Source organism: Chanodichthys erythropterus, chromosome 20 (assembly GCF_024489055.1).
Source record: "Chanodichthys erythropterus isolate Z2021 chromosome 20, ASM2448905v1, whole genome shotgun sequence".
In the NCBI taxonomy this organism is placed as follows: Eukaryota; Metazoa; Chordata; class Actinopteri; order Cypriniformes; family Xenocyprididae; genus Chanodichthys; species Chanodichthys erythropterus.
In genome coordinates, this window is record NC_090240.1 from 4,808,821 (window position 1) to 4,822,509 (window position 13,689).

Below are 13,689 nucleotides of genomic sequence, written 5' to 3' on the forward strand. Positions count from 1 at the left end.
CTTTTTAGTAGCTTGTTTTCTAATGTTCAGAGTTGATCTGTTTATCAGAATATGTTGCTTGTCACCATTGTTGAGATTCATATGCTGATTCTTGATGTCTGTGTCTGCCTAATAAATATATATATATATATATATATATATATTTTTTTTTTTTTTTGTAATAAGAACAACTTTAAAAAAAAAAAATGTATTGTAAAAGTTGATCCTCCGCTGTAGAATCACAGTGCTGCTGTAATCAATAATGTAAATCTAACTCAGAGATTGGGCTCTAAATGAGTTCAGTGATTCAGATCAAATAATGATTATGTGAAAACATAACCAACACCACCTGATCATCTTTTAACTTTGCTTGTCTGGTTGGTTTTAATGCAGTTAAAACTGCCCAAACAAAATCTAATATTAAAAAGTCAAGGGTCAAGAGCTCAACTAAAACAAACCCTGACCTCGATGATGGTAACCTAAAAATTGTGATTTTCTCCTTTGAAAATAAACTATAAAAAGGTAAATGTTTTGAAAAAATGTCTGTAGAACAGCCAAAACAAATGTTCCAACTGCTCATCAACAGCTCCTTGAATTCACACACACCACGACAAAATGGCGTCATCACCTGCCGCAAACCAGTGTGTAGGAGTGGTCAGGAGAAAAACTTCATAATTTAAATGCATTTAACTTACATTTATTAACACATTCAAATACACCCACAAATTAGTAGAATATACTTATATTATTAAGTAATGCAACCAAACTTAAATATTTTAAGTATATTGTAATTATATTTTTAAGTAAATATAAAATCCGGGCTAAGAGTGTAGTTCCTGCTGGATTTCGTCCTGTGCATATAAGCATAATAAAGCCCGAACCTCGTCGTCGGTCCATGTGTCATATTTTTTTAACTCCATTGTTGATTCGACTAGCAAACAACTCTTACTGCATGCACCACAACCCATCAAAATGCTGCGTGAACTCAACCAATCAGCATGTTCAGTCCCACACCTGAAATTTCCAGAACTTTGAAAAAGTACTACCTCGCGAGCAGGGGCTTTCTGAGGGGGAGAATTTTTACCCGGAACTTCATTTAGGCTCTGCGGTCGAAATGCGGCTTTAGTCTAGAACTGCATTAAGCGTCATGTTCAAACAGCACACACAAAGCCTCTGCACTTACTCATGATTCCTCTCAACATGGGGACAGTAAAGCTGTCAGTCAATAAATGGGATACTTACTTGCGTTACTTATTTGAAAAAATAACTCAGCTATTTTATTGTAAATTTAAAAGTAATGCGTTACTCGTTACTTAAAGTAATCTGATTACATTACTCAAGTTACTTTTAATACGTTACCCCCAACACTGATAATGACAATCGGTCAGCTGATTGTGTTACATAATTCTATGATAAAGTGTTGCTATTGTTTCACTTAACATAACTGACAGTTACATGTCAATGAAATAAGAATGCAACAGGCATTATGTAACACAATCAGCTGACCGATTGTCATTATCAGTGTTGGGGGTAACGTATTAACAAATTATAGATTTATAGGGTAACAAATTATAGATTTTACTTGCTCTGCTTCCTGAAAAAGAACTGCCTTATAAAAACGTTTGGCATTTTTAGATTTGAATTGAGACATTTTTAATCCTTTCATCAAGTTGACGGTGGGACGGTCATCAAGGTGACATTTGGTCCCCACCTGACCCACAAACACATACTCTCTCATGCTCTTCTCTCTCCGCCTAAACTGTAATCAGAATACATAAACATGTTCTTGCATGGACAGAGGTTCAGTTGGGACGCTCTCTCACAGACTGCCGCCAGGACCTTCATTAATTCACGATGCCCGTGCATGATTCCAGATGCCGTTCAGCGTGTGCTCCTCACCACCGGCAGGACAGCTGCTTCGATTTACACGCGACCTCCTTTATGGCTAGAGTTGCGCTACTAAAGCCAATCTGTCTTTCCCATTGTATATCTTCTTGACGTGACCCAAGGATCCAGAGTGAGATTCTAGTCTGAAATGTCTTCCAGGTCACCTTGCATGGATGATTACACTATGAGTTTTGTCTCATTTATTTGAGCTCATTTTTATGATCCAACATGGACTGGAAAGGAAAGAACATGAGGGATCCCAACTAATCCCTTAGTAGCCTATTCCAGACAATACATTCATCCCTGAGCGGGAAACAGACAGGAAGATGCTTTTTTTGAGTGCCAACTCCACGTCAGTAGATGAACTTATGATACACACTTACACATCTGTCAGCACTGTATAAGAAAAACAGTTGTTGCTATGCGTTATAAACAGCGGCTCTCTTCAATTTTACCTTAGTTAAAATTTGACAGTGCATTAGATTGCTTTCATCAGCTTTAAAATGGACATTGGCAAAAGTCTGTAATAGTTTTCCAAATGAGATGTTACATTTTCCAGTAGTAGATTTGCATTTCAGGACTACTCAAATGAATAGTGTTAAAGCTAAGCTGTTTAAAGGTAGCTAAAGTTTTAGGTACTTGAAAGCTATCTGTTGGCATTCTCATTCATCTCATCTGTGTTTCTTTCTTGGCAAACTCAAACAGTTCTGGAAGTATGTGACCTGAATTCTGCTGTCAGTACGATGTAACCGATTAGTTTTGGTTGGGACTAACTGCTACCAGACAAACAACCTGGATCGGTTGGATAGTGCAGTGCAAGAATGTATAGGGAAAAAAACACAAGGATTTGTGGAATTGTTTTCCTGCTTCAAACTAAACCCTTGTGAAAAAGAGGTACAATTTAGCATACTTTTTAAAAGCAGGTAATATTTCAGATGCTTGCATGTTAATTGCAATTAAATTTAAATTGTATTATAGTTTAAATTTATATCAACTGCAGTTAGTTGGACTTTAAAGTGCTTTTTGTCCCACTTAAGAACATCTTTGTAGGAGATTTCATAATTCTGTTGTTTTTTGGGAAATGGTTAAAGACGTGTAGGACTGCTAAATGTACTGACAAGCATTTAAAATATACTTTAAAAAAGTGTACTTAAGTGTGTTGAAAAACATTATGAAAGTGCACATTTAATAGAACTACGTGCATTTCTTTTTCACAAAGGGATACCGTATTATGCAGAGAATAGTTGAAATCATGCTCAATAAAATGCATAAAATGCATAACTTTTGCTTCGGTTACGTCTGTCGTTTACACTACTCTGTTTCTGAAATGCTGTGGAAACGCCAGTGTAGATGAGGATCATTTTCATTTTAAAACACAGTTTTAAAAACGCACTAGTGTAAACGGGGCCACACTCTGTGTGATTTGAGCTTAAGAAGCACAATGATATTCCTGTTGCTCAAACAGAGACAAATTCTGTTAGAAATGGGAAGTTCTACCCGGAAGACTCTAATGCACTTTATTACTCATTATCTAACTAACCAATCATTATACATCACCTGAGTACCCACTATTATGTTCGCAGATACATACGACATTCACCCCCATCTGCAAACGTATGCTACTCCGGATTGTACTATGGACGGGGCCTACGCCAAAGAACTTTATAATTTTTCGATATATGCATACAAACTGTTTAATAAATCTTATCCAAATGTTTCTTGGCCTCCCAAGTCTTTCTGGTAGAAATGGCAGCATTTGATCCAATCTAATTTGCATTCAATAAAACATTGACTGTTTCCACACCTTAAAAAACATCATACTTGTGAAATACTCCATAAGTGGGAGATTTTCAAACTTTAATCTTTAATTATAGATAGATTTAATAAAAAGTATAAAATTTATAAAAACTGAAAATAAACAGCACACCCAAGACTATTTAAAGGGACAGTTTACCCATAAATGAAAAGTCTGTCAAGTTGTTCCAAACCAGTATGAATTTCTTTCTTCTGTTGAACACAAAGGATATTTTGAAGAATGTCGGTAACCAAACAGTTGACGGACCCCATAGACTTCCATAGTAGGTTATTTTTCTTTTTCCATACTATTGAAGTCAATGGGGCCCATCAACTGTTTGGTTATCCATATTCTTCAAAATGCCTTCTTTTGTGTTCAGCAGAAGAAAACCTCACTGATGGTTATGTTTAGGGGTGGACCTTCATTCTTACTTTTTTCATGCAAATTCAAACGAAATATGCATGAAGTTTTGCACTAAATTAACTGCTTTTGTGAAAAATAAGTTTGAATGAGCATATTGAATGAGATTAAGACAGAAACAGTCTTGCATTGACATACTGAAGTGAGGTGTTTAATAAATAAGAGCATCAACAACACAACAAAAGCTTGCTTTATGTATACTGTATATACACATATATATATTTATATTTATATTCTGAACGTATAAACTATATAAATATGTCATGCAGTCCTCATAACTTAAACAACCAATAATTTACAGAGTGAGGTAGGGTAGGAGGGGACTGGGTTGCGATGTCATAAACAGAACAGAAAAGGGGCGGGGTCTCGGATCACCAGCGTTGGCAGTACAGATGTTATTGACGTGTGGGAGGGGCTTATGACAGGAGGCTGCAGTGGGTTGGCTGAGACACCAGTCAATCCATCAGTCAATGCCTCCATGAGTTGCGGCTGAGCACGCACACGCAAGCGGCATTGATTCGGATGAACCTCCAGGCGATCTGGTTTTTGTAGGACGTTAGCGCCCGCACATAGGTGTGCGTGTTGGTGCAATATGAGTTCCAGTGCTTGTTGTCAATCCCACGACAGCTAGAGGTTCCGGCTTTAACGCCGCTGGCTCCATGACCTTGCTTGGGGGTCCCGATGGGTTTCGACACACGGCATGTGGTCTCGAAGAAGAGTTGCTTCTTTACGACGTTGTTGATGCGAACGTGTGGCAGCACCGTGACTTCATTGCCCGCTAAATCTGTGGCATGGGTCAGGTTGCCAACCCAGTGCTCTTCGCTGTCGCACACCGAGTACTCACCACGATGCAAGAAGTCGTTAGCCTTCCGCCGGACACGTGGGCGTCTGGGGCCTCCCGTTTCATTTTCCGTAGGGACCACGTCACTGAACAGCACGCGAGGTGAGCGGTAACGGCGTTTGTTGAAGAGTTTGGGGTCCACGGTGGGGATTAGGTCTTCATAATGCGAGTCCTGCTTGGATTGGCCATGAGGCCTGGGTGAGTGTTGTGCTGCTGCATGCTGATTGGCTGGCCCCTGCGCCTGGGTGTGGCCTCCCATGATGAGTGCAGCCTGGACGCTGATCAGGACGAGCAGGACCAGCGTCAACGACCTCATGGGCACTTGTCCTGTTTGCAAAGAGACGGTGAAAAACAATCATCATCATGGAAATGTGCATATTAATTTTTTTCTGTCAGTAATGTGGACTGGATTTCTGGACTGGTTAAAATGGCAGCACTGTTCATATTGAAGATATTACTGTGCTATGCATGGAGGAATCTGGCTGAAACTTGTCGAGAACATGGCTGGGGTATATTTCGCCCAAAAATCAAAAGGAAAAAATAAGAAATATTTTTGAATAAAAAAAATGAAGGCTGTTTTAAGGCCATCAATTTTTTTTTATTATTTATATTGAGATTATTTTAATGACTATTGAGAAACCAAAATTAGATTAAATAAAAATGAAATCAACAAAGTTATTTGTTTAATTAAATTAAATTCAAATTAACTGACTTTAAGTATATTTACACTACCATTTTTTATTATTATTATTTTTTTTTTACTTTTTTGTAACAATGTAAATGTCTTTTCTTTCACTTTTGATAAATTTAATTGAGCTTTGCTGAAAGTGAAAGTGATGTGACAAATTTGTGAAAAAATGTGAAATTTGTCCTCTATCCAAGTGCACACACACAGCAGTGAGCAGTGAACAAACACACACCCAGTAGGCAGCCAATTTTTACTGCGACGCCCAGGGAGCAGTTGGGGGTTCGGTGCCTTGCTCAAGGGTCTCACCTCAATCATGGTATTGAGGGTGGAATAGAGCACTGTACATTCACTCCCCCCACTTACAATTCCTGCCGGTGATGAGACTCCAACCCGCAACCTTTGGGTTACAAGTCAGACTCTCTAACCTTTAGGTCACAAGTGCCCCCCAAATCAACTCCTTCGAACTGGATAATAAATAATAATAGTATTAAAGGATTAGTTCACTTCAATATTAAAATTACTTCATGATTTACTCACCCTCAAGCCATCCTAGGTATATATGACTTTCTTCTTTCAGACAAATACAATCAGAGTTATATTAATAATCACCTTAATGCTCCTAAGCTAACCAGTGAAAGGAAACCACCTGTTTGAAGCTCAAGAAAGTGCATCCATCCATCATAAATGTACTCCACACGGCTCCAGGGTCGGGCACAGGCCTTCTGAAGTGAAGGTATGCGTTTAAGAACACTTTCGTCAAACCACCTACCGTATTCAACTTACGAAGAAAGTGTATCTCCTCTCACAATTCAAAACGCCTACATTATGTCCTACGCCTTCCGTATTCAACTTACAAAAAAAGCGTAAATGACACAATGTATATTTTACTTTATAATGTATTAAATATGGATATTTTTCTTACACAAATGCATCGCTTCACTTCAGAAGGCCTTTATTAATCCCCCGGAGCTGTGTGGAGTACATTTATGATGGATGGACGCACTTTTTTTGGGGGGGTTTCAAACTGGTGTTTTCCGTTCACTGCTATTATAAGGCTTTGGAGCATCAGGGTGATTATTAATATAACTCTGATTATATTTGTCTGAAAAAAGAAAGTCATATACACCTAGGATGGCTTGAGAGTTAGTAAAGCTTGGGATAGTTTCCATTTTAAAGTCAACTAATCCTAATGTCCTCACTTGTATAGTGAAATATTATGACAAACGACTAGTGTCAGTTATGACAACATTTTACTGGTCCTCACTAGTTAAAAATAGGGGTGGGGTTGGGTTAGGCCATAGAAAATACCATTAACCTGATATAAAATCAATGGAAGTTCATGCAGTGCCATCACTGATATTGTTATACAAATTAATGTATGTGTTTGTGTGAGTGAGTTTGTACAGTATATGTCTCTGCTCACTGACCTGTGAAATGTTCAGAGTTGAAGTGAGGGCCCAGTGGGCTGCTAGAGCCAGAGTCCAGTGCAGGCTGACCCCCAAGCGCCTGCCATCAGGACTGGCCTGTGTTCCTGCTTTTTTCTGTAAAACAGACACACACAGTGGCTCTTTAGGTACAATAACATCCAAGTATATGCGTTCAGTCGTCTGAATATAATCTTCAAAGCTGCATTTGAAGGTCAATGACGAGTTATACATATTTTGAAGTTTTTATAGTCTAGAACCTGTGAACTTATTTTTCTCTCAGTATTCACATCAGAAATTATGTGGCTGCAGGAACTCAAAGTGTGCAACAGTAGGGTTCTAAACGATTTTGGTTGTTAACTGATGATATACACTGATCAGGCATAACAATATGACCACCTTACTAATATTGTATTGGCCCCCCTTTTGCTGCCAAAACAGCCCTGACCCATCGAGGCATGGGCTCCACTAGACCCCTGAAGGTGTGCTGTGGTATCTGACACCAAGATGTTAGCAGCAGATCCTTTAAGTCCTGTCAGTTGCAGGGAGGGGCCTCCATGGATCATACTTGCTTTTCCAACACATCCCACAGATCTGGGGAATTTGGAGGCCAAGTCAACACCTCAAACTCGTTGTTGTGCTCCTTAAACCATTCCCGAACCATTTTTGCTTTGTGGCAGGGTGCATTATACTGCTGAAAGAGGCCACAGCCACCAGGGAATACTGTTTCTATGAAAGGGTGTACATGGTCTGCAACAATGCTTAGGTAGGTGGTACATGTCAAAGTAACATCCACATGGATGGCAGGACCCAAGGTTTTCCAGCAGAACATTGCCCAAAGCATCACACTGATTAGGGTCCAATTCTCACTATTAACTACATTTGCCTCAATAAACTCCTAATTACTGCTTATTAATAGTAAGGTAGTTGTTAAGTTTAGGTATTGGTAGGATTAAGGGATGTAGAATATGGTCATGCAGAATAAGGCATTCATTTGTGCTTTATAAGTACTAATAAACAGCTAATATCCTACTAATATGCATGATAATAAGCAACTAGTTAATCATGAGAATTCCACCCTAAATTAATGTTTTATCTTTTATTTTATTTGCAATGCTAAACAAAGACTTGTATCTTTTAAAGATTTTAATATACTTTACTATACAATATATGAAGTTTGTAATATTGTGATTCATCTTGGAGCTGATTGGTTTGTTTCTTGTCTTTTTTTTATTTTGGAAAAGGACAAAATGAATGGGGAAAATACTTCCAAAACCACACAAAAGGTCATGGTTAATTATGCTGTATTTACCCATATCCTCACCCAGACCATTAGTCACTTCAGCTGCCTGAAGTGTCATTCCATTAAAAGTGTGATATTTTACACTTCATTATGAGACCTCTGCCCCCATCTGAACCACACACTAGAAAGTGTTTCATTAGAAACCATCCATCAGACTGGGCTTTCTGAATTTACGTTAAAATCCCCACATATGGAAGCTTTAATAAAGTTAGAAATAAGCAGAAATAAACAAGGAATGCATTAAAAAGAGAACTCAATAACCAACGGACCTTATTATTGCATCAACAACAATAAACAAAGTCTAAATTCGGTACACCAACTAAATTGGATCATGATTAATATTACCTGCACAGCTTATAAGCAAAACATCCAAAAGCATTTTCCAAAAGCAATCCAAAGCAATTTAGTTCTAGTCCCTGCAAACATCAGCCTCTTCCATATTTACACCACAAATAAGAGACATCCACACAAAATTTATTGTGACAAAAGGAACCAAGTAAACAGGTTCATTTAAAGTCAGTATTGTTTTGTCAAAAAACAAAACAAAAATATAAACAGACAGTCCCAGCACAATCCTGGTCACCCAGTGCCCACAAACGTGTTTACTTGAAGATCCTGTGTACTGTAAAACAGTCACAACACAGAGAGAAAAGCCCGTTTCCAAACACTGCCACTCTGTTTATATAAGGTAAAGCCAAAGAACAGGCGTAATGCCAAATCTGTGCTGGCATAATCTCATAGGCTTCCTAGTGTGCAAACTAGTAATGTTTATTGTGCAATAATTGTATTAATGTTAAAAATGCACTGCACAACATCTATGCAGGATTCATAAAGGTTTGATGGTGGGTTATTTTAAATAACGTGCAATGCTTACAATCAGATCATAAGCATGGACTGAAAAAGCAACCCTCAACTTTGATAATCAGGAGAAAAGTGAGCAGATGGTCTGCAATCTGCAAACCGTTGCTTTCAGATGATCACACTTTGTATGTGATTGTATGACTATGTGTGCGTGTACTTGTGTAAAAAACAGAACACTCCACATTTACACCCCCCCCCCCCAAAAAAAAGAAAGAAAAAACGTCTTTCTTAATCCTTTTTACCAATGAAAAAAATCTAAGCATTCTCAAAACAAAATAATTTACAAAAAAAATCTAAAATAACTGTTAATAAATGTAATTTATTCCTGTGATCAAAGCTGAATTTTCAGCATCATTTCTCCAGTTTTCAGTGTCACAAGATCCGTCAAAAATCATTATAAAATGATGATTTGATGCTCAAGAAACAAACACACAGATTGATAGACAGACAGACAGACATATATTATAGATAGACAGACAGACAGACAGGTAGGAAGGAAGGTAGATAGATAGATAGATAGATAGATAGATAGATAGATAGATAGATAGATAGATAGATAGATAGATAGATAGATAGATAGATAGATAGATAGATAGACAGATAGACAGACAGGCACACAGACAGACAGACAGACAGACAGACGGGTAGGTAGGACTGACAGACAAGACTGTCCTCCTCCAAAAAAACGACCCAATAGGTCATTTTTTCAAGCACCATATTACAACCTATATTTGTTTTAAAGTCATGCGCCCTCTAGCAGGCGTAAAAATTATGACAGTGTTGTGTGACATCTGTCATCATGAAATGACATATGACCATTGTTACCAATCAAATGCATTCATTTAAATGCAATGTGTGGACATTTTATACGGTCCCTTACCCGCCATTTGTCCTATTTCCATTTAGCAAAACTCATTTTTTTATTAACAACTGGGTAGATTATTTATGAATTGTAATCAGTTACTGATTATAAATTACATGACAAAATTTGTAATCAGTAATATAAACATTTTTGGTAACGTAATCTGACTACTTTTGGATTACATTTAGATTATTTTTGTGCTAACTCTTATTTGATGTCATATATATTGTAGAATAATCTTGTACTATTTTGACAGATACAAAGAAAAAATATAGTCCAAAAATATATTCTATCCACCAACAAGAGCCTCAAAAGATTCTTTTTAAAGTGCAATGTATGGACAGTTAATACTTCAAAATATTAACACTAATGTACCTGTTTGTGTATGCTGATAGCAACACTGAATAAACCAATATCACATCTTATGATTTTTAAAACATACTTACTTAAAATTAAGTAAATTTAGAAAACAGCAACATCACAAAAACAAATATTTTTTGTGTTGCTGATTTCTGTGCATGATTCCACACCCCTCCACCTCACCGCCGGAAAAACTCGAAGAATCACGAACGCATATAAGCGGCAGGTTTATTATGAAAAAAATATAAACGTTAAAAAAAAAAAGAAAAATTAGGAGAATCAATGAATTTGTGAACGATATATATTGTAATATTGTAATAATATTGTAATCATGTAATCCATAAAAAAGTAACTGTAGTCTGATTACAAGTATTTTAAAAAGTAGTTTACTCTAATAACTTGATTTTTGGAATCTGATTACATAATCCAGATTATCTGTATTCAGAAACTACCCAGCTCTGCCTACACCAACCCTAAACCTACCCTTAGTGATTTATAGTGCATATAAACACTTTATGAGCACATGCGTTCCCTGGGATCAAACCCACGATAGCATGATCATATGATTGCATATTGTTGTATATTGCAATGCTCTACCAATTGAGCCATGCGAAACCCGAAATATGACGCAGATAAAGGGTACAATGCATTAAAATGAAAGTGTCCTGTTGTCGATGGGGCGCAACTTTAGCAAACACTTCTATGGGTCGTATTTCAGGGAAGTGACAAACGACCTATATGGGTGTATTGGTTGGAGGACATGTTGAGATAGCTAGATAGATAGATAGATAGATAGATAGATAGATAGATAGATAGATAGATAGATATACAGACAGACAGACAGACAAATGACCTATATGGGTGTATTGGTTGAATGACATGTTGAGATAGATAGATAGATAGATAGATAGATAGATAGATAGATAGATAGATAGATAGATAGATAGATAGATAGATAGATAGATAGATAGATAGATAGATAGATAGATAGATAGATAGATAGATAGATAGATAGATAGATAGATAGATAGATAGATAGATATACAGACAGACAAATGACCTATATGGGTGTATTGGTTGAATGACATGTTGAGATAGATAGATAGATAGATAGATAGATAGATAGATAGATAGATAGATAGATAGATAGATAGATAGATAGATAGATAGATAGATAGATAGATAGATAGATAGATAGATAGATAGATAGATAGATAGACAGACATGTTAGTGGCACACAGAGAGAAAGAGCGCTTTATTCACAGTCACCACTAGAGGGCAAAACTGCACTAACATTTCATCCACACACATCTGGGGAGTAAATAGAGGCATTCATTGTCACGGATCTGCACATGGCAGCAAGGGCTAGACTAAACTCTCAAGCAAACAAATAGGACGGAACCAGAACATAAAAACAATAAAGCAATGCAGCCGCACATACTGACTCTATATTTTTCCCTGTATATGTTTTGCAGCTGAGGGATTCAGCTCACAAACTGAGGCCACACCCATTGTTTGCGTCTGGGGCTGCTCTCACACGCATGATATTGCCCAGATGTCACCTAATGTTGTGCTTTCAGTTACAAGTTTGTCACACAAGGAGAAGAGAAAGCCTTAAGTGTCTGGATTGCACCGTGTATGAACGCCAGCATTTTCGCAAATAATATAACATGACAATTTAATGTAGTTTGATAACATTAACAATAATATTAATATTAAAACACTTCTGTGTACATCAAATGTTGTAAACACATTGTGTGGGCTGTTCATTGTGTTTGAACATTTGTTACAAAGTTTTAAATCAAATCTGTTGAGGAATTTTCCAGGTTGATTACAAGTTAAGCTCAATCAACTGCATTTGTGGCATAATGTTGATTACCACAAAAGTTCATTTCCCCTGTTGAAAAAAAAAAAAGAAAGAAAGAAAAAAAGGAAATCTGGGTTACAGTGAGGCACTTACAGTGGAAGACCTTGTGAAAAAGGAGTACACTTAACTGTACTGAATGTGCACTTGTAATGTACAAATCGTAAAATTATATTTTTAAAAACCTGTTCTTGCAGATAATATAATATTAATGAAATAAAAGGAGGCTTAGTGTAAGGAATCTTAGAGAGAGTTCACTTTCACAACTGTTTCTTAACACACTTAAATGGTTAGTTCACTCAAAAATTAAAATAATGGCATTACTCACCCTCATGTCATTCCACACCCGTAAGACCTTCGTTCATCTTCGGAACACAAATTAAGATATTTTTGATGAAATCCGATGGCTCAGTGAGGCCTCCATTGCCAGCAATGTTACTGTACCTCTCAAGATCCATAAAGGTACTAAAAACATATTTGAAACAGTTCATGTGAGTTCAGTGGTTCTATCTTAATATTATAAAGCGACAAGAATAGTTTTTGTGCGGCAAAAAAACAAAATAACAACTTTTCAGCAATATCTATATAGGCCAAGTTCAAAACACTGCTTCAGAGCTTTACAAATTGAATCAGCCAAAGTCACGTGATTTCAGCAGTTTAGCCGTTTGATAGGAGATCCGAATCACTAATTTGAAACAAAAGATTCATAAAGCTCAGAAGCTTCATGAAGCAGTGTTTTGAAATTCGCCCATATTGATATTGTTGAAAATTAATTATTTTGTTTTTTTGGTGCACAAAAAGTATGCTTATTAAGAATATAAGTATTCTTTATAATATTAATATAGAACCACTGAAGTCACATGAACTGTTTCAAATATGTTTTAGTATCTTTATGGATCTTGAGAGGTGCAGTAACATTGCTGACAATGGAGGCCTCACTGAGCCATCGGATTTCATCAAAAAATATCTTAATTTGTGTTTCTGAAGATGAATGAAGGTCTTACAGGTGTGGAACGACATGAGGATGAGCAATTAATGACAGAATTTTCATTTTTGGGTGAACTAACCCTTTAAGTACACTTTTAACTAGTGCGATTTGTAACTAAAAGTTTTACTCTAAAGTACATTTTAAATCATTATGTTTTAATAATCTTTTGTCGTATTTGAAAGAAGTAGCCTACACTTATTTTGATGTGTTGACTATAAAATACTGAAGCACATGAAACGTACTTGATTATAATCTTAACTGCAGTGTGTTATTAGATGTTAAGTTAATGCATTTTAAATATACTAAATTGTAACTTCATCATTAAAAATGTGTGATTACAAATATATTTTAATACATGATATCTAAAGGGTACAATATAAATTTAAAGTATATTTAATGTATACGCTAGCCATATTT

The 13,689-nt window shown here is 36.5% G+C and overlaps 1 protein-coding gene across 1 annotated transcript; it reads right to left on the bottom strand.

Annotated features, from left to right (window-relative positions):
- Positions 1–4,548: 4,548 nt before the first annotated feature.
- Positions 4,549–7,095, bottom strand: ngfa (nerve growth factor a (beta polypeptide)). Its single transcript, XM_067371900.1, has 2 exons — positions 7,038–7,095; positions 4,549–5,249 (listed from the first exon to the last, which is right to left on the bottom strand). Exon 2 carries the CDS (start codon positions 5,236–5,238, stop codon positions 4,549–4,551), a length of 690 nt encoding a protein of 229 aa, XP_067228001.1. The 5' UTR covers positions 5,239–5,249; positions 7,038–7,095.
- Positions 7,096–13,689: the final 6,594 nt, after the last annotated feature.

Excerpts from the sequence above, each read along its gene's own strand:
- ngfa (XM_067371900.1), bottom strand. The coding sequence starts at position 5,238 with ATGAGGTCGTTGACGCTGGTCCTGCTCGTCCTGATCAGCGTCCAGGCT.